The 27757-nt window shown below is 52.6% G+C and overlaps 1 protein-coding gene across 2 annotated transcripts; it reads right to left on the reverse strand.

Moving 5' to 3' along the window:
• Positions 1-352: 352 nt before the first annotated feature.
• On the reverse strand, positions 353-22043 carry LOC133060879 (probable hydrolase PNKD). 2 transcript variants are annotated; one of them, XM_061148763.1, is made up of 9 exons: positions 21859-22043; positions 6516-6631; positions 6262-6374; positions 5612-5670; positions 4905-4997; positions 4377-4540; positions 3579-3665; positions 2536-2651; positions 353-2309 (listed from the first exon to the last, which is right to left on the reverse strand). In XM_061148763.1, the coding sequence occupies exons 1-9, from the start codon at positions 22017-22019 to the stop codon at positions 2136-2138; spliced, it is 1083 nt and encodes a 360-aa protein (XP_061004746.1). In that variant the 5' UTR covers positions 22020-22043; the 3' UTR covers positions 353-2135. The 2 variants fall into 2 exon arrangements, with proteins under 2 accessions (XP_061004746.1, XP_061004747.1); XM_061148764.1 differs by lacking the exon at positions 21859-22043 and adding an exon at positions 13569-13681.
• Between the last annotated feature and the right edge of the window lie 5714 nt (positions 22044-27757).

The raw sequence follows: 27757 nt of genomic DNA on the forward strand, positions 1-27757 counted from the left end.
AGAGGCCTTAAAGGGCCTTAAAGAGGGGTCAGTGCCAAGGCCTTGTCCTTGAAGCATATTCACAGCTGGGTGGTGACCATATGTAAAACCACTTCCCCTGTGGTGACCATATGTAAAACCACTTCCCCTGCGGCTAGAGGTGCATCTGTGCATCTCAAGCTTTGGAAAACACCAAGGTAAGCAAATCATAAGCCCTGAACAAATTCTCACGAGCCATGGAAGGATATATTTATAGCTTTGTTTTTGCCCAGAGTTCTAGAAGTGCAGTCCTTCTGAGTAAGCAAGAACTGTAACCCAGAGAGGAAAACAGAACCAGCAATAAAGACAAGCCCACTGAGGAACCAAGCCTCGGTTAAATCATTCATTCATTCAACATTTATTGAGCGCCTACTGTGTGCCAGGCACCGTGCTAGGCGCGAAAATACAGAGATGCATAAGATACAGTCCATGCCCTGAAGGGTTCACAGTCGAGAAGGGGGAGACAAACGTGTAAACAAGTAAAATACAGTGTGATAAGTGCCACAAGAGAAGCGTTGACAAAGAGCAGAGGTAGCCTGGAGGGAGAGGGGCATGGGAGGAGGAGGGGGGACTTCCTGGAGGAGGGGGACCTTGAGGGGGATTGGTGAGATGACTAGGTGTTTGCCAGGCAGACTCTACAGGAGGAGCAGGGGAAAGGCATTCCATTCTGAAGAAACAGCAGGAGGGAAGGCACAGAGGCAGGAACTGCAGGTCTGGAGGGCGGGGAACTCTGACTATTCTGGTGGTATTGCTAGAGCTGGTACCAGAGGCTGTGGCCCGAGAGGGAGGCAGAGGCAGGCTGATGAGGGGAACTGAGGGCAGGGGCATCTCGGGGGCTCCCCAGTGGGGAGCAGAGCCTGAGGGAAGGCTTCCACCCAGGAAGAGAAGGCTCCTGGCTGACCCCAGGTATGCCTGCTTGAGGACCATTGTTGTCCTCACTGTGGCCCCAAAGGGACCTGGACCTAAGGCCAGAGGAGAAGCTGAGCTGAGGGAGGGCTGAGCAGAGGGGAAGGGCCCAGACCAGGGGTCCTAGAAGCTGCCACTCACTCGAGAGCTGTCCACTCCTGGACTTCTGATTTCTGCTCTCTACTGTGTAGACCTCCCGGCTCCTGCCAGGATGGGGCCAAGGGCCAAATAAGAAATGACAAGGTGATGTCCTTGGCCAACTGCAAAAGGCCAGATGAATGGCTTTACTAACTGAAAGGGGCAAGGGTTGAGGATGAAGCAGGAGTGTCTAAGAATAAGGGCCACAATGAGAAAACCACAGTGGACCTGGTGGACAATGGCTCTCTGGTCCCCCAGGAAGAAGGGGCCCTGCTGGCCCAGGGCAGGGGCAGAGGCCAGCAGGCAGGACCAGGCCAGCTGTGCAGTGAGCATGTGTGACCTACAGGACCGTGGGCCTCCAGTCCCAGCCTCCTGGTGTCTCCTTAGCCTGAGGTCAGGTTTCCTTGGCAACCGGGACTCTCCCGCTTCCAGGCTGCAGGGGAGTCACAAGGCAGAGATTGTCCACAGCCAGGCTTGCAGCCCTTTCCTCTTTCTCAGAAATGGCTCTGTCTAAAAAAAATGCCTTTGTGGGGGCGGGGGTGGCCTTGCTCTTGTGGGTGCCTTGCTCTTGTGCAAAAATGCCTGGGGGAGGAGGGGCAGAGGCTCAGAAAACCAGAGCCCAGGTGCCCCTCTGAGTGACTGCTTTTCCAAAGCACCTGACCTCAGGCCAGTCTGGGGGAGTGAGTTTCTTTCCCCACCGTGGATGGGAGGAAGGGGGAGATGGACTCACCCTGTTCGGGACTCCTGCTGCCCTGAGTTCAGAGGCTGCAGTGAGAGCAAGGGCTCCGCGTCCTCACTGCTGTGGCAGGAACAGGGGGAGCTAACTCCCAGTGTTAGCTCTGCCCTCAGTGACTCAGCCTCACCCTGTGGAGTCCCCAAGCCTTCCGTCACCCGGCCTCTCGGTCTCAGGGTCTCCTCGCCTGTCCCTCCTCTGCCCCTGACCAGTGTCCGGGTGGTGCCCGCTGATGAGCCGATGGAGGCGGGGTGGTAGCAGACAGAGGGATGGCGTGGTGTGGGTGATGATGGGTGGTCTCCCCACTGCGGCGGGTGGACTGGGCCGGGCTGGGATGGGGTCACTTGCTCTTATGCAGGTCCTTCAGCTGGCGGAGCCTCTCCAGGAGCTGGGCCCGGGAGCAGCCATCGTCGCCTGTGGGGCCAGGGCCTGGCCCCAGAGCCTCCTGCAGCACCGGGCAGTGTGTCCTTAGGAACGGGTTATAGGAGCGCTCCTCCCCCAGGGTGGACGGGCACTGTGGGAGGAGAGACACGGGCTTTGGTGGGGAGGATCTGGAAAACGGACCTGACCAGGAAAACCTCCCCACCCCCTGCCCCATCCTGGGGTTCAGGCGTTCTCACTGGAAGGCCCTTGTGCCAAACAGGCCAGAGCTCTGGGGAGGGGCCTGCAGGGCCTGGCTCGGCAGAGATGGGATCCATCTGGGGAGTGCCCTCGGTCCCTCCTGGACCCCAGCCCCGCACCGTGCTCTTGCGTTCCATCCGCTGCCTCTGCACCCACTGCATCTTCCTCTCCCGGGCTAGGTTCTCGGGCTCCACCACGCCTGCAAAGCCCAGGTTCTCCTCTGCATACTCGTGGCCTAAGGATGGCCATGGGGGCCGAGACACGGGGCAGAGTGAGATGGGTTATGGTCAGGAAAAGTCCTCCCATCCCCACGCCGATGGTTACCTAACAACTGAGGAGGAGGGACAGTGCTTCCAGAAAAAGCCCAACCACAAGGAGCCGCTTCTGTAAACATGGGCACAAGTCAGCCATGAGTGATGCTGCAGAAGCATTGGGGGGGGGGGGGGGGCAGAACCACAGACCTGGAGCCAGAAGACCTGCATTCTAGCGCTGCTGGTTCTGCCCAGCTGTGCAACCTCAGTCAAGTCATGGCACCTCTCTGAGCCAATGTTTTCTCCTTTGGCAAGTGGGGAAAATAATAATGCCACTAACGCCACCAGTTATGTGTCCCTGAGGCTGGGATCGGGACCTGGTGCACATTAGGTGCTCAACAATGTATTTGTTGAATGGAATGAATGGATGAATACATGTTCTGAGGATTGACTGAGATATTAGCGGATGTGTTTTAGAAACTACGGATATGCAATGTACCCAAGCACGTATGTATGGATGGATGGATATTCCACGTACATGCATATGGATGATGGGTGTGCAGTGTGGGTGTGATGGACGCAGGTAATGATCCATGCAGAGTGGATTTAAGTCACCTCATTAATCAAAGGCTATTTTCTGTTTTAGACTCTGGCTATGAGAAATCAGCCATCCCACGGGGACACTCTGGGGCCTACAGGGCTCCTCAGAGGCTGTGGGCTGGCTGCCAGGGGCAGCTGACATAAGAGGCCTTACACAACCAGTTCTCTAGAAAGAAGGGGGTCTGCCCCCACTGCTAGAGATGGCTCCCAGGAATCACCGGAGGTAGAGCTGGGTCACCTCTGGCCAGGAACTGGGTCAGCTGGGACTCTGGGTGTGTGAGGGGCTGGGAAGAGATGGAGGGGCACCTCACCAGGCCACAGAAGAGTGTCATCCCCCAGCCCGAGCACGGTGTCCAGTGAGCTCAGCATGGTCTCTGCAGTACCCTCAAAGGTCCGTCCTGGTAGGGTCAGTGGGTATGTGTGAGGAACAAGGACCACACAGCATTGTGAGGTCCATGGAGAGGAGTGGGGACCCCCCATATAGCTGGGGCTGGCCACCAGCCCTCACCCATGCCCCTGCCATGCCCACTCACCTGGCAATGACTCCCTCCCTCCCCCTGGGAGCTGGACCCAAACATTCAGCCCTAGCTGGGCCCGTCTGAGGGCACAGACTGACACATGGTGGGAGAGGGGTGTGGAACCCGCAGGCTGAGTTCTGTGGCCCCAGGCCCACTCCAGGCAGAGTTGCGCTTTTCCACATAGCACCTCATTCTTTGCCTGCGCTGCCTCTGGGACTCCATGCAGCCTGGGACCGGTGATCCCCCACCCACAGGATCACCCTGTCACTCAGGGGTTCTCAGGTTTTTGTAACTGGTCTTATCAGTCACTGTATCAGAGAACCTGGCTCCACCCAATGGAAACAAATGCTCTTTGAGGTCTGTGCTCAGTTATAGGCTTCACCTCATTCTGTCCATCCCCTTTGGGACGTCGTGAGGATATGAAAGAAAAATCGAGGTAACAAGGGTGGCAGCAACTGCTGAGGCAACGTGTGTGCTGAAACCAACATTTCCGTGCATTGCGTAGGGCTGCGGCTGTCCTCGGGCCCCAGCCCTAGCCTCTCTCCCTCCCTCTCATCCATGATCCCCCCTCTTCCCTTTTGGGGGACTCACCACAGCCAGAGAGGAAGAGCAGATCCCCTGAGAAGAGGCAGGAGGGACCCTCATAGGGCTCCCCGTCCAGCAGGTAGACCAGATGGCCTTGTGTGTGGCCCGGGGTGGCCAGAGCCCGGATCTGAAGCCGTCCCACGCTAACCACATCTTGATGACACAGGGGACTGAGGAGGGAGGCAACAGTGGAGAGAAGGCACTAGAGCTTGGACCACGCTCGTCCTCCCTCCCCCACCCAGCCCAGGCCCAAGGGGATGGGTGATGTGCAGGAGCAGGGCTTCCCCACCAGAGAGAGATGGGCCCCCTCAGTGCCCAGGGCTTCAGATTCAAGCCCTCCTGCTTCCTCTTTGGGGGAGTATGGCTGGGTCAGTTGGGGGGTGGACAGTGCTAGGCTTCAGATGGGCTGTGATCTGCCCTCGAAGGGCCAGGAAGGGCATCAGCAAAGATCCAACTGCTGATAGCCCTGAAACACGTAACTGAAGGATGAGGGTGAAGGGCAGGGCCATCCCCCCACCCGGGTCACAGACTTACTGGGTGAGGTAGGGAATGCTGTCCTGAGGGCTCCCATATACCCGACAGTCCTGGTGCCGCCGACTGAGGTCGCGGTTCCCTCCACTGTGGTCCCTGCGGGATGGTACAGGCAGGCAGGGGCTTTAAGGGGCAGCTGTACTGGGCCTCCCTGCCTCCTTCTTCCCCAAGCCTCTCCAGGGCTTTGAGCTCTGGGACTCCTGGCTTCTGGACTGAATCAAGCCATCCGCTCCGCTTCAGACCTTTGTTCAAGCTGTCGCCCTGCCCTCTAACTCCCCCACATGGATCTGATCATACTCACTTGGTGCCCCTGCCCCCCAAACCCTATGCTGGCTGCCACAGTTGTTATTCTTTGTACACTTTCACACAGGGCTGTGTCCCCATGGGACTATAACCTCCCTGGATGAAAGAGATCACAAGGTTTGCCCATGCCCAGCAGACATGCCCATGGAAAGAAAGATAAATGCCTGCTCTGCGCTCCTCTGGTGCTTCAGGAGGCTGGTAAGTAGAAGAGGGGGAGACCGTCCCTTCCTCTTCTCCCTCCCATCGCTGGTGCCCCGGTGACTTCATGAGGATGGTGCCCCCCTAGCCTGACCCCTGACCCGCAGCCCAGTCTGTTCTCACTGGTCCCAGTCCTAGAAAGCCCAGGGGGGCTAGGGCTGGCCAAGGGAAGATGATCTGCACTCAGACCTCCCACCTCAGCCCCTTACCAGTGTTTGTGGGTGCAGAGAATGGCAACCAAGTTAACACCTTCCTTTTCAATGGAAGCCTGGGGGAGAGAAGAGGCAGTCAGACTGGGGATCGGGATGCTGGGTGGAGATGAGAGCAGGGAGAGATGGGGGAGAGGGAGGCGATGGAGCCAGAGAATGAGAAGGGGGTGGGGAAGAGGCGGTTGGATAAAGGGGGGCACCTGAGCCCCAGCACAGGCATAGGGTGGAGGGAGACTGGCGGAGCAGATGGACACACAGGTACACGCACACAGAGACGTTAAGAAATGGAGGGAATGATGAAGAGACCTAAACACAACAGTCAGAGGCGAGAAAAGCAAGGTCCAGAGAGGGGGCCACAGAGAGGAAGAGGAAAAGGAAGCCGGCTAGACCCACAGCCCCGGGCGAGCACCGCTTTCCCTCCAGCTCCGATTCTCCCACTGCTGTCCTCCCCTCCTCCCCCGGCAACACCCGGGACACTGGCCCGTCCCCAGTGGGTCATGTGTGTTTGCGGCGGTCAGGGTGCGCTGTGTGAGTACGCATGGAGGGGGCCCATCCCACCGGCAGAGAGCAGGGTCAGCCTCTCTCTAGCGAGGAGAAGCTGCCAGTCCCCCGGGTGAGCCCAGGTCCCCCCGCCCTAGTCCTCCCCTCACCTGTACAGCCTGAGGGTCGGAAGGGTCCACAGCCACAGCCAGCCGGGCCTGGGTGTCGATGATGAGGTAGCTGTAGTTGTCCGCGAGGACAGGGATGGGGAGCACCTTCACTCCTGGGGAACAGAGATGTGGGTTGGGGGACAGGGCAGGGAGCCCATCCACTAGGGGAAAGAGATGGGGTAGGTAGGCAGGGGTGGGGGGCGGGTGGGCATAGCCTGGGGGGCAATTGCTGGCCTGGGGCGGCCAGAGCTCACCATTGAAGAGGCGGGGCTGGGCTCTGGAGTGGCCTTTGGGGTAGCGATTCCGAGCCCTGCGCAGCTGCTGGCGGTAGAAGAGGTACCCGAGCCAGGTGCGGGTGTACAGGCTGTACCTGCGGGGCGGGACGTCTGTGCTCAGCCCAGGCCCCACATCTCCACGCCCTCGGTCACCCCCTGCGTCAATGCAACGCCACCGCCGTTTGTCGTGTGCCGACCGTCTGCCTTGCTCAGTACTCAGGACAAGACGCAAAATGAAACCGACACACCCCGAGCTCAAAGCTCATCAGGCAAGATGTGAACTGAGGAATTCACAGAAGAGATCTGAGGATGAGGGCTTTATTCAGTGAAGGCAGTACAGGAGTTAGGAAGCCGGAAGGAGGAGGGAACCCTATTTCAGGCAGGGCAGTGGTGCATCGCAGTCATGCGTGGGACCTACTGAAGGCCAGAATCCTCAGCCCCATCCCAGCGTTTTAAGTCTCAGCCAGTTTGAGTGGGCCCCAGGAATCTGCATTTCTAACAGGCTCCAGGTGATGTTGATGCTATTGGCCCAGGGACCACAAGGCTGAGAACCACTAGGGTAGAGGAAACAAAAGGCCCAGGCCCAGAAGCAGCAGACAGCAGGGTTCACTTAGGGAAACTGTAGAAAGCTCTGCTTGGCTCTTTGGTGGAGGAAGCCGGCAGAAGTGAGGCTGCATGGTTTGACCACACTCCCTCCCTCCACCTGCCACATTCCAGGCTACACAGTGAAGAGGGGGCACATGGAACAGAGGGGACTCGTGAGTGACAGAGTCCCCCAACACAGGATGCTAGCACACAGGGCGGCTTCACAGATGTGCAACCCGGCAGTCACATAGGGCCCCACACTTGGCATGACGCTCTGCTGTCACCATCCTGAAATCCTTAGTGATTTTCTCTTTGAACTTGTGTCTTGTAAGTGAAGTCTGATGGGACAACGGAACACGCACGTGAGCAGAGGTGATGCACATATCATCACGTCACATCACATGTGTCTGCTCTGTCCCTGCTGCCCTGACCCTGCTACACACACCGTGTTCACCATGGCCGTGAGCATAGAATTCTGGTGGACCCTCTATGTGTGGGAATTCAAGACCCAAGGAGAAGACAGGTGAGCGTACCTCTATGAGTAAAGGGCTGGAGGGCACTAGCTGACCTGGGAGCCACACTTTGGGTTCAAACTAGAATTTGCTTGTGGGATGTCCCTGGTGGTCCAGTGGTTAAGATTTTGCTTTCTTTTTTTTTTTTAAGATTTTGCTTTCTAATGCAGGGGGTGTGAATTCGATTCCTGGTTGGGAAGCAAAGATCCCATGCACCTAATGGCCAAAATATCAAATCACAAAATAGAAGCAATATTGTAACAAACTCAATAAAGACTTTTAAAATGATCCACATTTAAAAAAAAATCTTATAAAAAAAAAGAATTTGCTTAAAATGCATCAAGAGGCAATGGTGTTCTAAGAGACACAAGGAACCCTACCACATCCTTTCTTATGTATAATCCCACCATTAATGCTGCAAATGATGCTGTTACAGAAAGGAAGGAAAAGAGGCGATGGATCTGTCCTTTTCCTTCCAGCTTTTCCTCATTCATCAGAAAGCTGAAGGCAGAGAGAGCTAGTAGAATGTGCTATGTATCAAGAAATGAAACAAAAACAGCTGAGTTAGGTCTGTTGCGACACTTCCACTGTTCTCGTAAGAACATAACACGTATCTGTGTACAAGCTAAAAAATGTGAGTTATGTAGTTTCAGTGATCCCACATATAAGTTAAATGTTCTTATTGTTGTTGTTGGTGTTGTTTAGCCGCTAAGCCATGTCCAACTCTTTTGCGATCCCGTGGACTGTAGCCCGCCAGGTTCCTCTGTCCATGGGATTTCCCAGGCAAGAATACTGGAGTGGGTAGCCATTTCCTTCAGGGGATCTTCCTGACCCAGGGATTGAACTCTCGTCTCCTGCTTGGCAGGTGGATTCATTTACCACTGAGCCACCTGGGAAGCCCCAAGTGTTCTTATATTTGTATTTAAAATTGACATTGCATGATATATAATGAATGGCACAATTCATGCTAATAATTAACATTTTAAATATTCCCCTACTCAAAGGATATTAAGTAGCAAATTAAAAACATCACAGCAAGTCAAGAGAGAGAGATTGTAGAACAAAGGAAAGGCTTCATAATTTCATATCAGATGTGGCACTTCTTTCTTGCTTTTTGAGCAAGAGGCTCCAAATGCCATTTTATACTGGGCCCTGTGAAGAATGAGCCGTCTTGGGCCCTGGGCTCGCAGGAGAGTGACAGGCTGGGCTGTGGGTGGGTTTGGTCAGTGTTTAGGTTTACACAGCAAGGCAGGCAGTAATGGGGGTTGGATTCTGGCTGATCAAGCCTGAGACAGAAAAGTTGAAGTTGGGATGCTGGATGAAGGATCCCAAGTCCCTACAGAGGTTTACTGTGTCTGTGGGGGGCAGGGGCAGGGGGAGGGCCCCTTGGGAAGGGCAAGCTGATCTGTCTGCAAGCACTTTGATCAAAACCAAGCATGTTTCCACGGAGAAGGCAATGGCACCCCACTCCAGTACTCTTGCCTGGAAAATCCCATGGACGGAGGAGCCTGGTAGGCTGCGGTCCATGGGGTCGCTAAGAGTCGGACACGACTGAGCGACTTCACTTTCACTTTTCACTTTCATGCATTGGAGAGGGAAATGGCAACCCACTCCAGTGTTCTTGCCTGGAGAATCCCAGGGATGGGGGAACTTGGTGGGCTGCCGTCTATGGGGTCGCGCAGAGTCGGACACGACTGACGCGACGCAGCAGCAGCAGCTCCCGTAACGATTCGCTGAAGGTGAACCACTGCTGTCCCGGTTGTGTGTGCCTGGGCACTTATTTCCGTTGGGAAATTGGATGCGCTGTGGAGGGGTTCTACCATCCTTTAGGAGTCTTCATGTCTGTTTTTTATGGGCCCTGTTTTTGTTTTACTTTAAAATTAATTTTGAACATTTCCTACTTTCACTCATTCCACAATATTTAGTGAGGCCTTGCTATTTGCCCGCTCTGGGCACACAGCGGGTAAGGCAGAGTACCGGCCTTCTTGCAGCTTCTACTCCAGCGGGACAGAAGGGACAGTAAACATACTGTCAAGGGACTTCCCTGTGGTCCAGTGGTTAAGAATCTGCCTTGCAGAGCAGGGGACTCTGGTTTGATCCCTGGTTGGGGAACTAAGATCCCACATGCTATGGAGCAACTAGGCCCACAGGCCACAACAACCGAGTCCTCGACCGCAGTGAAAGATCCCACAAGATGCAATGAAGACCTCATGCACCACAACTAAGACCCGAGGCAGCCAAATAAATAAATAAATAAACATACTGTTCCCTGATAGCCCAGTTGGTAAGGAATCCACCTGCAACGTGGGAGACCCTGGTTCGACTCCTGGGTTGGGAAGATCCGCTGGAGAAGGGAGAGACTACCTGCTCCAGAATTCTTAGACTTCCCTTGTGGCTCAGCTGGTAAAGAATCTGCCTGCAATGCAGGAGACCTGGGTTCGAACCCTGGATTGGGAAGATCCCCTGGCAGAAGGGAAAGGCTACCCACTGTAGTATTCTGGCCTGGAGAATTCCATGGACTGTATAGTCCATGGGGTCACAAAGAGTCGGAGATGACTGAGTGACTTTCATTTTCACTTTCACTGTCAAGAGAAGATGACAAAATAAACAAGGCAAAAGGACAGAGAATGAGGACAAGAGCTGCTATTCTAGATCTGATGGTCAGTCACGGAAGGCCTCTTTGAGGAGGTGACATTTCCAGGAAGGAAAGAGGACAGGACGTGTGAGAATCTGGGGAAGGCACACCAAGACCAGGTGAGTGCTGGCAGGAGCTGCTGATTCTTGCCTTTCTCCCTGCTGTGCCCTTGGGACAACAAACAATCAGCATAGCACAGATGGGACTGGTTGGATCAATCTAAATATCCTGGATTGGACTGCAGATCAGAAAAGGAATGTTGGGGAGACAATACACGGAATTTCACTGAAGTCTGGAGAGTGGTAATGGTTTGGATGGATGTTAATTTCTTGGTTTTGATGACTGTACCATGGTTATGGAAGATGTTAACATTTGGGGGAACTGACAGAGGGGGTATATGGGAATTCTTTGCACAAATTTTGCAAATCTGAGATGATTTCAAAATGAAAAATTTTTAAATAATGAAGAAAAGAAAACCACCCTTGCCTCTGTGCCCGGACACCACCTGGCATCTAGGCCCTGTTCCTGACTTCATTTCTTCCTATTTAGGCTTACAGGAAGTGCAGGACCTCTGACAACAGTAAGCTCTGGGTTCTCATCACAGCTTGGGCCGTCCTTGGTCTGAGACCTTGGGATAGTCAATGGTCTCACAGATCAGACTTCTCATCTATAAAATGGTGATACCACGACTTACCCCTGCAGGACTATGTAAGGATTAAGTGACATAAAACAAGATGACAAATGTTAACATTCTCCAGGGCCTGAAGGGTGGAAGGTGTTTAGCAACTGCTGTTTCCTCCCCAAATTCAGCTGGACACCCTTCGCAGCTTCTAGAACAAGGCCGTGCACAATCTGGGAGGGACTGGAAAACACTCCCCGTCTTCCCTTATTGGATACTTAGTACACGTACTTTGTCCTCCAACAAAGATCAAGATGTACAAGGGCAGGGACTATGCAGTAAGAAGCTGCAATAAACAAGGCCCTGCTCTTCCACTGGCTTTAACCAGCAAATATTTACTGCACGTGCTGGACCGGGTACAGAAGGGAGAGAACAAGGCAGATGGCTCCCTGCCAACATAATGAGAGGAGCAGCCAACAGACACTGAACCGGAAAACAAAACAGTCAACAAGCAGGCGGTGAACTGTGGTGGGAAAGGAAGATGGTTTCACGGCAGACCAGGTGGTCGGGGAAGGCCCCCTCTCTGAGCACGACCCTTAAGCAAGTTGGACAGATGGGGGAGCCAGCAGTGCTGACTGACTGTGGGGGGCGCAGCACCAACACCCCTAAACAGGCACAAGTGGGGCACACTCAAGGAGCTGCCAAGAGGCCGCGAAGTCTCTAGGCAGAGAAAGGGTCAGCGAGGTGCGCAGGGGTCAGGCCATGGAGAGAGGGTGGAAAACTGCTGGTGGGTTTGAAAGTGCGGAAGCGTATGTTCTAACTTCCTTTTTAAGAGCTTGCTCAGCTGCTGTGCAGAGGGTAGAATGAACTGAACGGGAGTGGAGGGGAAGGGGGCCGGGGAACCGAGTCACGCAGTGAGGGACACGACGAGGGCCTACACTAGAGAGGGTGTTGCAGATGGAGAAAGGTTGTGGGGGGGCGGTGGCTGTCAGACCCAAGATCTGTGCTGGCCAGGGTGGCCCCTGTGGCCCTGAGGTCTGGATCGCTGCACAGAGCAGCGGGGAGGAGCCCGAGGGCCGAGTTGCATGGGGCCTGGTTCTTTGCAGACAAAGAATTCCTCGTGCTTCTCTCCAGTCCCTGGGCTCGGTTCTCCCTCCACTGGCGGGCTGGCTGCGTCACCAGGGTCTATAACCGTGCCTGTCAGCTCTTCCTCTTGCTGCCTCTCTTTCTGGGAGAGGCCCAGTCACCCTCCCAGTTTCACAACTCAAGCATCCATTTAACCCTTTCCCCGGTGACTCAGACAGAATTCCTCTCCACTTCTCATTTCCCTTCATGGGTTCACCCCTGCAAAGAGAAACTGTTGGCGAGGCCCTAACGAAAGCTCCTCTATTCAGCTCTCTGACTTACTGAACCAAACTGCAAACTACTGGCAGATGCTCATGCTCCCAAAGCACCACTTTTGACTGCATCCTGTTCTTGCTCAACAGCCTTCAGTGGCTTCCCAGGGCTGGCAGGAGAGTGTCCAACCCCCAGGCAGGCCCTCTGTGGACCAGGAGGAGGCAAGTCTCTGTACCCTCCCCAACATGGCCCTGTGGAAACCCCATGTCCCAAGAGTGAACAAGTGGACATCCCCAAATGTCCATCAACAGCACAATGGACAAATAAGTAGTGACATATTCCGACCACGGAAAACTACCCAGTCAGGGGACTGAATGATTTAGGGTACCAGCTCTCAGCCTGCACAGAGCTCAAACGTAACACTGAGCTAACCGACAGGCCACAGAAAACAGACAACCTGACGATATTTCCCTAAAATGCCAAAGAAGGACTTCCCTGGTGGTCTAGTGGTTAAGACACTGCACTTTCAAAAGAGTGGGTGCAGGTCAATCCCTGGTCAGGGAACCAAGATCCCATATGTCACGTGGTGTGGCTAGGAGATGAAAAAAGAGGCCAAAGCAAGCAAAACCATCATTGGTATGCAGACTTAAATAGTAAAAGAATAAAGGCAGCCGAGAGGAGGGCATGGTCAGCATGCACGTTAGTAGGGTTTCCTCTGGGAGAGGGGGAAGGTGGGCTGGGGAGGTGTCTGTAACATTGTCTTTCTTACGCTGGGAGGATTGTTATTTTATCTGTCTTCTGAATGCCTGAAATAGCTCATTAAAATTTCAGAACTACAGTCCTGCCTGGCTCCCACAGGTCTCAGCCTGAAATATCCTCCAGGCCTTTCTAACTTACTGGAACCCTATCCAGTTCCTAATCACACCATGCAGGAACCCCAAGCCTCCTTCACCACTTCCTTGATGGCTCAGATGGTAAACAATCTGCCTGCCAAGCAGGAGACCCAGGTTCAATCCCTGGATTGGGAAAATCCCCTGGAGAAGGGAATGACACCCCACTCCAGTATTCTTGCCTGGGAAATCCCATGAACAGGGGTGCCTGGGGGGCTACAGTCCATGCAGTCACCAAGAGTTGGACACGACTGAGCGACTAACACACACAGATATAAGCATCTTTCAGGGCTGGGCTAAACCCCAGGGCCTGATTATCCCGGCAGAACGCCACCTTCCCCTGTTCCATTTGGGGCGCTCAAGAGCAGCTGAGCCCCGGGGCAGCGGCTGGGCCTTATCAACTTCTACCTGGTGCCCTAATCAGTGCCATGCAGGGGGCGGGCGGTCACCAACCTGTTTCTCATGGCTCCTCTGCAACACCCCCCAGCACTGGCCCAGCACAGAACCGGGACTCACAAAATGCTGGCTGAATGAGCAGGAAAGGCAGCACAGGGCCAGGCACCTGAGTATAAAAGTGATGGGCAGAGAAAGTGGATTGTCAGCACTGACTGCGGCTCCACCCAACTGGCCCCAGGCCAGGCTGTGATGCCCAGTGAGGGCATCGGAGGCCCGAGTTACAGCCATCCCTGTCCTGGTTCTTCCCTTCCCACCTCACCCACCCACTTCCAAGTCCCTGCCCTCTTTGGCAAGACCCACAAGGTGGAGCAGGGTGCTCTGATAAGCAGGTCATCTAGACCCAAGGGCCTGGGTGAGGCTGTGTCACTGGGGCACAAAATCCCAACGTCCCCAGCCTGGGGTCTGGACCCAGGGCCTCTAAAGTGGAGGAGATGGCGGAGCGGAGGAAAGGGGGTCTGAAGACGGGGTCCGAAGTCTTGGCTTTGCCCCACAGGTTAAAGCATCTCTCCAGAGCCCACTGGCCTCATCTTTAATAAGAATGACCTTTTCCTCAGCTTTCCCAGACCCTACCAGTGGGCTCAATGCCTCCCATCAGTTATCTCCTGTCATCCTCCAAGCAACCCCGAATCAGGTATCATTATTTCCTCCATTTTACAGACAAGGCCCAGAGAGGTGGAAAGGGATTTGCTCAAGATCACAGAGCAGTGAGCGGTTGGGCAGAGATTCACCCCCGACACCCTGACCCGGGAGTCCACACTTTTTTTTTTTTTTTATGGTTTATGGTTCCCTGACCAGGGATCAAACCCATGACCCCTGCAGTGGAAGCACAGAGTTTTAATCACTGGATGGCCAGGAAAGTCCCTGGAGTTCACACTCTTAACCGTTGCAAACCCCTAATAAGCAGGTAGGATGAGATGAGTGGGCCTGAACTATTTGGGGTCAGACCCAATTCCTTTGAGGGCCTTTGCTGGGAAAACACATTTGTCGGGGTAATTACAGTGTTCCAGACACAGCTCGGCATCTGGCCTCTGGAACCTCCTGGAGCACTAGTTTCAGTCTCTATGAGACACAAACCTTTGAACCCTGTGAACTCTCTCCCCAGACCACCTCCTCACATGTGCAGTTTTCCTGAGGACTGCAGAGGGTCAGAGACCCCAGCAGCTCTCAGGAGAAGGTGCCTTGAGTGGAGAATCCTGGAGACCTCTTTCAGTCTAGGCTCTGCCACTCTCTGCCCTGAACCATGACAGGGTGGATGGTTCCACTGGGAGCAGTGCAAGCCAGATGGACAAGAGAATTTAGGAAAAAAAGATGGGAAAACATGAAAGTGAATGAGTCCCTGGGAAGAACCTGCCTCCCATCTCTTAGCCCCGCATCTCGCTGGGATGTCGCCATCCCCTGTAATGGGGCTCACAGCTCCCTTTCTTCTGTTGCCCGAGGTAAGAAGCAGAAACTCACTCCCCAAGCCTCAGTTTCCTGCTCTGTAAAACCAAGTGCTCTTCCTCTCTGAATGAGCAGCTGAGTCCAGAAAGTTCAGGTGACTTACACAATGACATGGACCTCTGCAGGGCCTGATGTGGGATTCAAACTCCCTGCAGCATGAGAATGTGCCGGAATGCATCAGTATGATCTGGGGGTGCTGGCGAAACCCAAAGATGCTGACCTTTTCTTCTTCTGTTTACCACCCACTCCAGCACTCTGATTCAGCAGTTCTGGGGCCTGGAACTACCCATCATCACCTCACCAAAAAGAAAAGCAAGTTTCTTAATTGGTCCTCTGGGACCCAGGTGGGAGACAGAAAAACCACTCTACCGGGTGGGGCTGGGGTGGGGGCAGCCGGCCTGGGGCAGCCTTGCAGGAGCCTGAGGGGCCCTCCCCCTGGGGTGTGTCACTGGGCTGCAGGATGAAGCACCTGCCATCCCCAGTCGGGGGGCCACAGGCATACCTTTCACTCCTCGCCTCACTGAACCAGAGCGTGGCTTCTCTGGTATCTGAATTTGAGCCTCTGGCCCCATGGGAGGCCCCATGGGACAGCTGGGGACAGTGACACACAGCCCTCCCCCACCCCCTCCTCTTGGCTCACGGTGGAGAACACACAATGAAGCTCTTCTTCTCCCCCCTCCTCCCGCGAGCAGTCTCGCCATCCTGGGCAGCCCTGAGACAGGCCTGGGGGCTGCCTGTCCCAGCTGGGCCCTGGCCCCAGACTCTATCAGCTGGACAACAAGCTCAGGCTGAGAGGACTCTGGTCAGGGGGTGCTTTTGGCTTCTCCTCTCCTGCCTGCCTCCCCTACCCGCCTCCACCCGGGACCCAGCTTTCCCCAGGCTTTTCATCTGACCAGCGACAGGCAATCTTTATGAAAGCAAACCGGAAATGCCAGTCTGAGGGCCTCGGGACCTGGACTGCCACCAGGGCGCAGAGTCCTGCTGGGGCACTGCCTGCTCGGAGGCCCCTCGGGAACAAACTGAGGCACGAGATGTTTTGTGCTTTCCCCAAATTGAGGAAACTGAAGAAGATAACGAGACAGCGAAAAAGGCCCTAGAGGGCCAAGAGTTTCCTGAAGCTGCCAGCAAGGCCTTGAGGGGTCGGGGGACAACTTCCCCATGACCAGGAGAGGGGCAGTGCCTGCAACAGGTCAAGAGACAGGCCTGACCGGGAGACCAGAGGCCCTGTCTCCATACCCATCCCCTCATCTGGCTCGGTCCTCTGCTGACTTTGCAGATCTCTCCAGTCTTCAGCGTCTTTCCCAGGGGGAGGAGGAGCGGCTCCTGAGGGCTCCCCGGGAGGCCCAAAGGCACAGTCAAATCTAAGTCCTGGGCAGGAGGCATGGACTATTTGTGTCTCCTTGCCTGAAATCCCAGGCCACCTGCCCAACCAAGGCCCTAGGGTTTTGTTTGGTGTGGGTCTGTTTCTTGGCCCTCCCTCCCGCCTCCATCCTTCCCCTCCTCACCCCAATCCCAGGCCCTCTTGATTCAGCCCTGTTCCCCAGGCTTGGTCTGTGGAAGTCCAGCGAGGAAATCACACCCATGAGCACCTGATGCAGGAACAGGCAAGAATACACAATGAAAGCTCTAGGAGGAGAGACAGTGCCAGGGGTCAGTCTGGAGGCAGAGATGAATTTTGACTGGAGAGGCTGGACAAGTGTTGTGGAGGAGAGAGCATTTGGGCCAAGCTTTTTATTAATTCCAAAGCCCTTTAATGAGGGCCAACTCTGTGCCAGCTACTGTTCTGGAAGTTGGGGTACAGTAGTGAAAGAAGTTTCTTCCCTCACATGGCTCATATCCTGGTTGAGGGAGAAAGCCAGTAAACAATAGGCAAGTCCATATGCAGGATGTCATGTGGTGATATGTACTGTGGAGAATGGGCTTCCCGCTGGTTCAGAGGTAAAGAATCTGCCCCCTAACGCAGGAAACGCAGGAGACCCAGGTTCAATCCCTGGGTCGGGAAGATCCCCTGGAGGAGGGCATGGCAACCCACTCCAGTGTTCTTGCCTGGAGAATCCCACGGAGAGAGGAGACGGCAGGCTGCAGTCCATGGGGTTGCAAAGAGTTGGACGTGACTGAGCAACCGAGCACGCACGCGAGCACACTGTGATGTGTAAGACTGCAGGCGTCAGGGCCCTGCTATTTTTACGCAGGGGGGTCAGGGTAGGCCTCTTAATACAGTGAAATTTGAGCAGAGACCTGAAGGAAGCCAGGCACAGCCATGTGGCCATCTGGAGGAAGAGGGGTCTCGTGAGAGAGAACAGAGACAAAAGAGCTTGGAGGTTAGACTGTCTCAGAGTGCTTGAGGAACAGCAAAGTGGCCTGTGGCTGAAATCCAATGAGCAAGGTGAAGGGCACACAAAAAACCAGCAAAAACAATGAGGTTGGGGGTAGGTAGGTCCCTCTGGACCTTGGAGCCATTCTGGAGGGTTCTAAGCAGAGGAGTTGCACATTTCTGACTTAAATCTTAAGGGTTTGATTCTGGTTGCCTTGCTAAGAGTGCTCTTGTGTGTACAAAGGCTGAAGGGAGCTGTCAATTTAGGAGATCAGGTGAGAGGCGACCAGGGGTTGGCCCAGGGTCGTAGCAGTGGAAGTGGGGTGAGTGTTCAGATTTGGTGCATGCTTTGAGGAAGTAATATTTGATGTAGGGAGGAAGGTCTGGTAGACCCCAGAGAGAAGTACAACAAGAGCATAGGGCCTGGGGAAGACGGGATTGTGCAGCTCTGGAGAGGGTGCGGGAGGGCCCCAAAGGCCTGGGTGGGGGGTGTGGACTCCGTTCTGTGGGCAGCATGGCCTGGGGAAGGGCAACCTACTGGGACACGCAGCAGAGGAGCCTCTGTGGGTGCTGGTGCTGTGGCTCTCCAGGGTTCCAAGGCCTGCAGAAAAGAAAAGGACGCACCCTGCTTCCCTCCTGAAGGCCCAGCCCACTGCCTCTGTGTGGTCTTTACTCTGGCTACAAGCAGGTGGGCCATGCACTCTAGGGTCCTCAGCTCAGGACTCCTGCCCCCTCTTTGAAATCAAGCCATTGGTCCTCACTGGCCCCAGAGAAGGGCTTTTCTCTTGCAAAAGTGGAGCAAGCAAGGTTTGTCCTGGGACAGTTGGTTTCACTTGGGTCAGGAGATTCAAGAAAGATCCTCTATGCCTCGGAATGAAGAGGGGACTTGGTCAGGGAGGATGGGAGAGTTTTGTCTGTTGGACTGTCCATTTTCAGAGGCTGGCTGCCTTCCACTTTCTCAGCTCTGAAAGATGGTTCCCAGCCCTGCACGCAGGAACCCAGCCTAATTCCCCATTCACTGCTCCCTCTGCAGACAGGCCCTGTTCAGGGTCCTGTTCTCTAAGCAAACCTCCTCAACAGCCACTGAGAAGGCAAAGGGGCAAAAGGGAAACTGAGGCATGAGGCAGGGGGCACACAGAAGGGAGCACACACTCCCAATCCCAGCCTCCCCAGGCACACCCCGTCACTCTTGGGGAACCTATCATGCCCTGTGCCTCTGGCCAGTTAGGGTCCTTGTTCCTCTCACCGACTCCTTGAGAACAGCTCCTTTCAGTGATCCCGCAATCTTGATCCAGGGCAGTAAGGGGGGGCGGGGGTCACTGAATGAATGAAGGGATGTGGGATTTCCTGAGAGTAAGTGAGCAGGATACACTTGGAAGACAATAGAAGCATGTGTGCGTGTGCTCAGTCACTCAATTGTATCCGACTCTTTGGGACCCCATGGACTGTAGCCTACCAGGCTCCTCTCTCCATGGGATTATCTGGGGAAGAATCCTGGAGTGGGTTGCCATTTCCTCCTCTAGGGGATCTTCCCGACCCAAGGATCAAACCTGCATCTTCTGCGTTGGCAGGTGGATTCTTCACCACTGAGCCACCTGGGAAAAAGCATGTAAGGAAGCTTAAGGAAAAAAAGAAGTTGAGGGACTTCCCCAGTGGCCCAGTGATTAAGACTGTGCCTCCACTGCAGGGGGCATGGGTTTGAGCCCTGCTCAGAGAACTAAGATCCCATATACCACATGGTGTGGCCCCCCAAAAAAAAGGAAGCTCCAGAAGGAGCCACAGCTGTCCTAATGCCATGCATCTTCCCTCCCCACATCCCCCATACTATAGACAGAATAATTGTTAACATTTACTGAGCACTTACTACAAGCCAGACCCTGTGTACAATTTCATTTGATCCCCACAGGAGCCCTCTGAGGTAGGCAGTATCACCAGGCCCATTTTACAGATGCCAACAACTGAGGCACAGAGAGGCTGAATTATTTGTCCAAGGTCACATGGCTGCTGCTGCTGCTAAGTCACTTCAGTTGTGTTCGACTCTGTGCGACCCCATAGATGGCAGCCCACCAGGCTCCCCCACCCCTGGGAGTCTCCAGGCAAGAACACTGGAGTGGGTTGCCATTTCCTTCTCCAATGCGTGAAAGTGAAAAGTGACAGTGAAGTCGCTCAGTCGTGTCCGACTCTTAGTGACCCCATGGACCGCAGCCTACCAGGCTCCTCCATCCATGGGATTTTCCAAGCAAGAGTACTGGAGTGGGGTGCCATTGCCTTCTCCGGTCACACGGCTACTGAGCAATAAAGCTGGGATTCAATTCAAAAGCAGATTTATCTGACCCCAATGCTATGTGCTTAACTACTACACATTGCCTCCCAGGCCCTGCAGAGTCTTGAATGCATGTGTCCACCTCAGGTTAGCTCAGATCGACCCTCTGCTGTGCCCAGTTATCCCCATCCCAAGACAATGGTGGTTATGTTTGAAGAAAGCCCTTTATAACACTGTCAGATACCAGTCAGTACTGTTATTACTGATAACATCAACAAGGACTCCTCTCCCAGTACCGCTTCCCATCTCCGCTGTCGATTTTCCAGCCCCCTAGTAAAGCCCTCTACTTGTGGTCCTCTCAGCCACACATTCAGGGTGGAGTGTGTCCATGTGCTCCGCCCCTCCCCTCATGTCCTGCCCCATCCCGGCCCCCTCCCTCTCCATCCTTCCTGGAGGCACCCTCACAGCATCAACACCTGACCATTTCCCTCAGGCTGTTTCCTGCTGACACCCCCAGTCCCTCCCAGCAGCCAGCAGCCTCTCCCCTGAGGGACTGGACTGATTGTTTCCCAGATCCTGGATAGGCAGGATCTGGGACTCTGATTCCAGGCACGCCCTCCTGCTCTGCAAATTTGGGGAGCTGATTCCAAGGCAACCTTGAAATCCAGTCACAGGAAAGATCATGGGTTACTGAATTCCTGAGAAGCTCTCAGACAATTCCAGGTTTGAGGATTTGGAAACACCCAGATCCCAAGTTCTAGGAATACCCAATCCTTCCGGATTCTGAGGTGGCAATCTTGGAAATTTTGATCACAGGACTTCTGATCCAGTCCCTTGTGGAAACTGTTTCACTTCCTCAGGCTCTTTGTATGACTTCAACATTATTGATGCTGAAAGCTAGAAGTAGATTTAAAAATCTTTCCCCAATAGAGCTGTACAATTCTCAGAAATTTTGTGAGGAGCAATATATTTTTTTAATCTCACATATGGAGATATTTAAATATTTGTGAATCTTATTATTTTAATGCTGTTTGCAGAGCAATGGTGACTTAGCTGGAGCATTATTGAGAATGTGACCATTGTGTGGGTTATTAGAGATGTGAATGCCCCTGTAAGGCACACACACAGGATTCCTCCTCACCCTTGTTTTTTCAGTTTTTTCCCCCACTGGACCCTTACATCTCTGTGTCTTAGACTGAGTGAGGATAATCCTAGGGATAAAGTTTCTGAGCTATCTGGGGTGATCACGAGAAGAGGGGTGAATTATACAACCTCTTCTCTGAAACAGGAAATTCCCCAGCTTCGGCCCTCGCCTGAACCTGGCCTTGGGCCAGGGCTCCCACAGTTCCCAGACTAACATCATTGTCCTTCAAGCGTGGCCTGAGGGCCTGCCCCTTGGCCCTGCTGGTCCTGGGAAGGGGATGGAGACCCTAGGAAGCCTTCTCGTAGCTCCTTCCCTGACTCTTACTGCCTATAAGGCAGAACAGGGATGGTTACCATCCTTACTCTGTCCTGTCAGGAGAAGTAGGGGTAAGGGACGAGTGAGGACTGGGGTAAGGGGTGGGGGTCAGAAAGGAAAAAGTCATTGGAGGTCAGTGAACCTTCAACAAGTCAGGCTGAGTGATTAGGGTCGGATTTCACAGCCTGGGGCTTATGACAAGGGTGGCGGGGGAGACAGGGATGTCGAAGGAAAGGGACAGACTGACCTACAGAGTGGGGAGTGGGGAATCCCGCTTGGGACAGAAATGCTTGCATTGAGTGGTGGGAAGCTGAGGGGAAAGGACCAGGGACACACGGAAAGAGTTAGCGGTTTCAGGTGAGACTCAGCGGCCTGACATTCCTTCTCTCCAGCACCTGCCCACCGGAGGAACTGGGGGGGTGGGGGGAGCCCGGTATCCTGCACCTGTTCTTTTTCCAGCTCCCTTGTCTCCAACCCCTCATCTGGCTCTTTTCTCTAGAGGTCCTCTCAAAGCCCTCTTCTCCGGCTACCCTGACTTGCTCCCCCCAGCAAACTGCTTTCCCCAGCCCAACCCAATTTTCCACCCACCCCAAATTTCTTCGCTTCGTCAGTCCACGCCCCCCCCCCAAAAAAAAAATCAGCTTCTCTAGCCTGCCTCTTCGATCGTTCTTAGCTCCGGCCCTGGATCCCCCAGCCCTAGACCTGTCAGAACCCCTAAGCCCTCCCCCAGCACCCCTCCTCTAGTCCCTTTTCCAGCGCGCCAGCTTTCCCGATCCCCGCAGCCCGCAGCCCGCCGGAGCCCGGCACGAACCCGATTCGGAAGAGCAGCCGCTTGCTACGCGCCATGAACAGGCCGCGGAGGGTCCGCCGCGCTCGGCAGCTGCGGGGGCTCAAGAGCAGGACGAAGACTAGGAGCAGCAGCCCGCAGCTGGCGACCCACAGCCACGACGCAGGCCAGCCTCGCCAGGCCATGCTGGGGGCAGGCGCCCGCGGCGGGCCAGGGGGCGGGGCGGGGCGTTGCTAGGCGACGGCTCGGCCCAGGCCCCCACGTGGGGAACCTGAGGGCTTGGGGCCCCGCCCCCTGCACCAGGCAGCGGAGAGACTGGGGGCGTTCTGGCCCCGCCCTTCCATTGACTCGCGTTCGAACCCGCCCACTCGCCACCCTGGGTACTGTGGACGCCCCGAATGCCACCCGCTGGAGGCGGCCTGGCCCCGCCCCCGGCTGAATGGCCGGGAGGCGGGGCTGGGCCGTAGCCGGCATCCGACCTGCGCTAATCCCGGTGTACAATTGCCAGTGCCCGGGGCTCGGCCCTACACCCCACCTTGCCCCAGTAGGAGCTCTGGGAGAGGTCCTGGAGAGGTCTTCTTGCTGGGAAACCTTAGCCTCATAAACTTCTTCAGCTGGAAGGAAACTGGGAGATCACGTGGGTCAGCTGCCGTTCATTCATTTATTCATTAACTAAATGAATTTTCTGTGTCCTCCTTTGTGCCAGGCCCCATGCCAGGATCTGAGGATGCAATGGTCAAAAACACACATTTTCGGCATTCCTGGAGCCTAGAATCTCTTGGAGAAACAAACCAAATAAGCAAACAATTATCTATGCACTTACTATACTTACATATACACATGTGTGTGTATATACACACATATATACATATACACATGTGTATATATACACATACATACCTACCTGCTGTGTGATTATAACACTGTGGTTCTATGGAGGTCAGAGAGGGCCAATTTAGGTGTGGGAGGGCCTCCCTGAGCAAGTGAAATGTAAGCCATGCCCTGAATGATAAGAAGTCACAGAGGCTGAGAGGGAGTGATTCCACCAAGATTATACAAAAATGATGGCAGAAATAGGAATAGGACCCAAAATAGCCCAAGCCGATGGGAATTCCACATCATTGACCCCTCCACCCCCACCATACTGCCTTCCGGATGAATTCCAGAGGTTAAGATCAGTGGGTTGGAAGAAAATGTAGACAGGCATGGTGATCTCTTTAATAAATTTGGGCAAACTGGACCTTGGGGCTGGGCTCCTTCCAGTTGCAACCCTAGCCTTAGTCCTGCACAGGGAGGGAAGGAAATCTGCAAACAGTGAAGGCAGTGATCTCTCCTGCAGGAAGATGGTTGGGGAAGGGAGTGGGGGAGGCAGGGCTCTTGTTTTCTTCTGTTTCTTTGCTTCTGCCTGTGCTCTGGCTTGAGAGAGGCTGGATAACCTGATCCCCAAACCACACATTTTTCCTTTCCCTCTGATGTACTGTGAGTAGATCACTGGATCTAAAGATTGAGTTCCCAGCATGGAGAGCATCCAGGTATAGGCTCATTATGCATAATAAATTGAAGGCCTCACTCCTCACCCACCTCCGAAGAAAAAGCCAAGATACATGTTAAATTATCCCCAAATTGAATTGTAATCCCAACACCCAACCCTGGGTTTCCTTCTGTAACTCCAGACAGTGAAGTTTCTCTTATCTTAAAGGTCAGAGATATAGCCTGCTCCCTTCCTGTCTCCATACCCACAATTAAGCTTCTTCTCAGTGCCTGGCACATAAAGGGCTCCCAATAAACAAGAATCAGATAGAAATGAATTAAACCCCTGTGTGTGCTGCAAAAGGGGCGGGGCTGAGAACACTAACAACTAGTTTATAGAAGGCCCTTCTGGGCCAAGGGAACTTGTATGTCTCTAAGTCTGTGTCTATACATGCAACGTGAAGAATTATGGAGCCTGGTCAAAAGTCACTGTGAACACACCTTTCTGCAGGTACGGCTGTGCCAGGCATGATATTGAGAAATCAAAACACAGCCTCTGACATCTGAAACAGGAAATGCAGGCTCAAGCATGAGCTCGCAGATACAGAAATGATTGAAGGCTAAATCTAATCTCATGCTACACACACTTTACAATATTATAGCTAATCATCCAACATACATTTTATGAATGCAGGGAGCTGGACAAGGCTGGGGATAAGGAGTAAGAGTGGGTGTTTTGGAGAATTCACACAGGACCAGGAAGCTACCCTTCCCTCTTGAACTATTCTGGAAGATGTTCAATATCCACTCCAAATCTGCTTTGGTTTCACCTCAGGTGGCACCAGTGGTAAAGAACCCACCTGCCAATGCAGGAGGCTAAAGAGCCGTGGGTTCAATCTCTGGGTTAGCAAGATCCCTTGAAGTAGGAAATGGGAACCCACTCCAGTATTTCATGGACAGAGGAGCCTGACAGGCTACAATCCATGGGGCTGCAAACAGCTGGACACAACCTCACCACTGAGCGCACACACACCTCTCCCATGAGAATTTTTTGCCCCAGCCAGATTGATGCTTCATTATTCACCCTGTCCTGCACTTGATACCTGGTAATACCTCACTGCTTGCAGACATTTGGCTTGGGGGGCACTCCTAAGATGAAGATTGGCCTGTGCTTGGCAGAGCTTTTATTTTGCTGAGATCTCCTCTCATTATCCACAGTTATTATTGAAAACCTCCGGCCCAGCTCCAGTTCCTTTGCTTTCAGCCAATATGCTTCTTAGAGGAAGTAATTTCCCTGCCCAGCCAGCCTTCTACAAATTTTGCGACTTACATACGAATTTTTGGAGGAAATGCTATTAGCTCCTCTTGTTCATATTGTCAAGCAGTGTTTCTCCTGGCCTCCACTTTTTCTTACTCTATAAGCAAACTCAAGCATCTCCTTGCCTTAAAAACTTCCCTTGGGAATTCCTTAGCAGTCTAGTGGTTGGCTTCCCTTGTGGCTCAGCAGGTAAAGAATCCGCCTGCAATGCGGGAGACCTGAGTTCGATCCCTGGGTTGGGAAGATCCCCTGGAGAAGGGAAAGGCTACCCACTCCAGTATTCAAGCCTGGAGAATTCCATGGACAGTATAGTCCATGGGGCCGAAAAGAGTTGGATATGACTGAGCAACTTTCACTTTCCAGTGTTTGGGACTCTGAGCTTCTACTGCAGGAAGCATGGTTCAATCCCTGGTTGGGAACCTTAAGATCCTACAAGCCATGTAGCGGAACCAAAAAAAAAAACACCCCAAAACCCGGCCTTGACCTTGGGTCCATATCTAATTTCTGTTCTGCCTTTATCTTAACACAATCTAGTTTCCAGAAAGGCTTTCTCCTTGTGTGTAGTATTAATAGATTGCATTTCAGTTCTCAATTCTTCATCTCTCCCTGAAAATATACACTTTACCATATGACTACACACCATTTCCATGGAGGTGAAATATATTTCTCCCACACCACTGATCTTGGACTTGGTCTTGTGACTTGCTTTTGGCAATGGAATGTTAGCAGACATGATACAAAAGAGGTCTTAAATATGCTTAACAGTTAACTTGGACTCTAGCCACACCTTTCACCATGAGAACATCCTGGGTAGTCAGTTGCTAGGCTAAGGAGAGTCAAAGACACATGGAGGTGACCTGGACCCACTCACAGCTGGAAGTCAACTCAGCCCAGCTGTTGTTCAGTTGCTAAATCCTGTCCAACTCTTTGCAACACCATGGACTGCAGCACACCAGGCTTCCCTATCCTTCACCATCACTCGGAGTTTGCTCAAACTCATGTCCATTGAGTCAGTGATGCCATCCAACCATCTCATCCTCTGTCACCCCCTGCTCCTCCTGCCCTCAATCTTTCCCAGCATCAGGGTCTTTTGCAATGAGTCAGCTCTTCGTATCAGGTGGCCAAAGTATTGGAGCATCAGTTTCAGCATCAGTCCTTCCAGTGAATATTCAGGGTTGATTTCCTTTAGGATTGACTGGTTTGATCTCCTTGCTATCCAAGAGACTAAAGAGTTTTCTCCAGCACCACAATTCAAAAGCATAAATTCCTTGGCACTCAGCCATCTTTACGGTCTAAGTCTCCCATCTGTACATGACTACTGGAAAAACCATAGCTTTGAATAGATGAACCTTCGTCGGCAAAGTGATACTTTTTATCATGCTATCTAGGTTTGTCATAGCTTTCTTTCCAAGGGGCAAGCGTCTTTCATGGCTGCAGTCACCATATGCAGTGATTTTGGAACCCAAGAAAATAAAATCTGTCACTGTTTCCACTTTTCCCCCATTTACTTGCCATGAAGTGATGCGACTGTATGTCATGATCTTAGTTTTTTGAATGGTGAGTTTTAAGCCAGCTTTTTCAGTCTCCTGTTTCTCCCTCATCAAGAGGCTCTCTAGTTCCTCTTCACTTTATGCCATTAAAGGGGTATCATCTGCATATCTGAGGTTGTTGATATTTCTCCTGGCAATCTTGATTCCAGCTTGGGAGTCATCCAGCCTGGCATTTCTCATGATGTACTCTGCATAGAAGTTAAATAAGCAGGGAAACACTATACAGCCTTAACATACTCCCAATTTGGAACGAGTCTGTTGTTCCATGTCCGGTTCTAACTGTTGCTTCTTGACCTGTATTCAGGTTTCTCAGGAGGCAGATAAGGTGGTCTGGCATTCCTACCTTTTCCAGAATTTTCCACAGTTTGTTGTGATCCACACAGTCAAAAGCTTCATACATTGAGTATTCATATGTTGGTATGAATTGTCTGATTCATACAGATTGGGTATCAACTGGTACAATTTTCTAGAAAACAATTCCAATATGCATCAAGGTTTTAAAAAATATACATCCTTTGACTTAATAATTCCTTTTTAGCAACCTGCAAAAGATCTGCCCCAAATGTACACAATGGTGAGGCTGTAAACAGCCAACAGGTCAGGCAGTAAGGGAAGAGTTAAGGTTCTATGAACCTCTGTGCAGGTTTTATTTTTTATTCTATTTTTTATTTTATTTTATTCTATTTTTTTTTTTAAGATGATGTGTGTGTCATCACTTTTCTTTTATTATTTTTATTATTTATTCATTTATGTGGCTGTGCCAGGTCTTAGATGTGGCATGCAGGGTCTTTTTTTTAAGTTGTGGCTTGTGGAATCTAGTTCCCTGACTAGGGATAGAAGCCCGGGCCCCTGCACTGGGAGGGTGTGGATTGTTAGCCACTGGACCACCAGGGAAGTCCCTAAAATGGTGTTTATAGTTAGAACCCGTGGTATGATTGATCCTGGATTGGATCATGGACCAGAAAAAGGACACTGGGGGAAAACTGCCAAAATTTGAATAATGACTGTAGAGAGGTTTTTAGATTTGTATCAATGTTAATTTCCTGGTTTTGATTCTAACACTGTAGTTAAAAGTAAGAAGTGAACATTTAGGGAAGCTAGGTGGCAGGTGTATGGGACCGCCTTGTATTTTTTGCAAATATTTTCTAAGCCTGAAATAACTTCAAAATAAAAAGTTTTATTGTTTTTTTTTAGAAGAACAGAACACACACAAACAGAACAGAGTTCATATGTCAATAAACATCGTTTTTAAAAAACAGTACCGGTGTGGCTGATCCTGCTGCTCCTGGAGAATGATGCCCATTCTCCAACCCTCCCTGCTTTCCTTGTTAACCCCTGTTGTGCCTGGGAACAGCTAGGGCTTCCACGTGAGTCCCTCCTCCTGACTGGTCTAAACCAACTGGTGCTCTCATTGCCCTGCCAAGTGACTGGTTAGACTCAGGAATATGAGACAGTTCTTGCCATCAGATAATAATAGCAAATATTTATATAGCACAAATCACGTGCCAGGCACTATCCTAAGTGCTTTACACAGTTTAACTGTCAGTTCTCACGACAACCCTATGAATCAAACATGGATATAATT

The sequence above is a fragment of the Dama dama genome, chromosome 8, assembly GCF_033118175.1.
Source record: "Dama dama isolate Ldn47 chromosome 8, ASM3311817v1, whole genome shotgun sequence".
In the NCBI taxonomy this organism is placed as follows: domain Eukaryota; kingdom Metazoa; phylum Chordata; class Mammalia; order Artiodactyla; family Cervidae; genus Dama; species Dama dama.

Bases quoted from the DNA above. Each gene is read 5' to 3' on its own strand.
- LOC133060879 (XM_061148763.1), bottom strand. From the start codon at position 22,019: ATGGCCTGGCGAGGCTGGCCTGCGTCGTGGCTGTGGGTCGCCAGCTGC. The intron at 5,671-6,261 runs GTGAGGGGAGGA...TCTCTCCCCCAG, and splicing joins CCGACCCTCAGGCTGTACAG to GCTTCCATTGAAAAGGAAGG. The intron at 4,541-4,904 runs GTAAGTCTGTGA...CTCCCTCCTCAG, and splicing joins AGCATTCCCTACCTCACCCA to TCCCCTGTGTCATCAAGATG.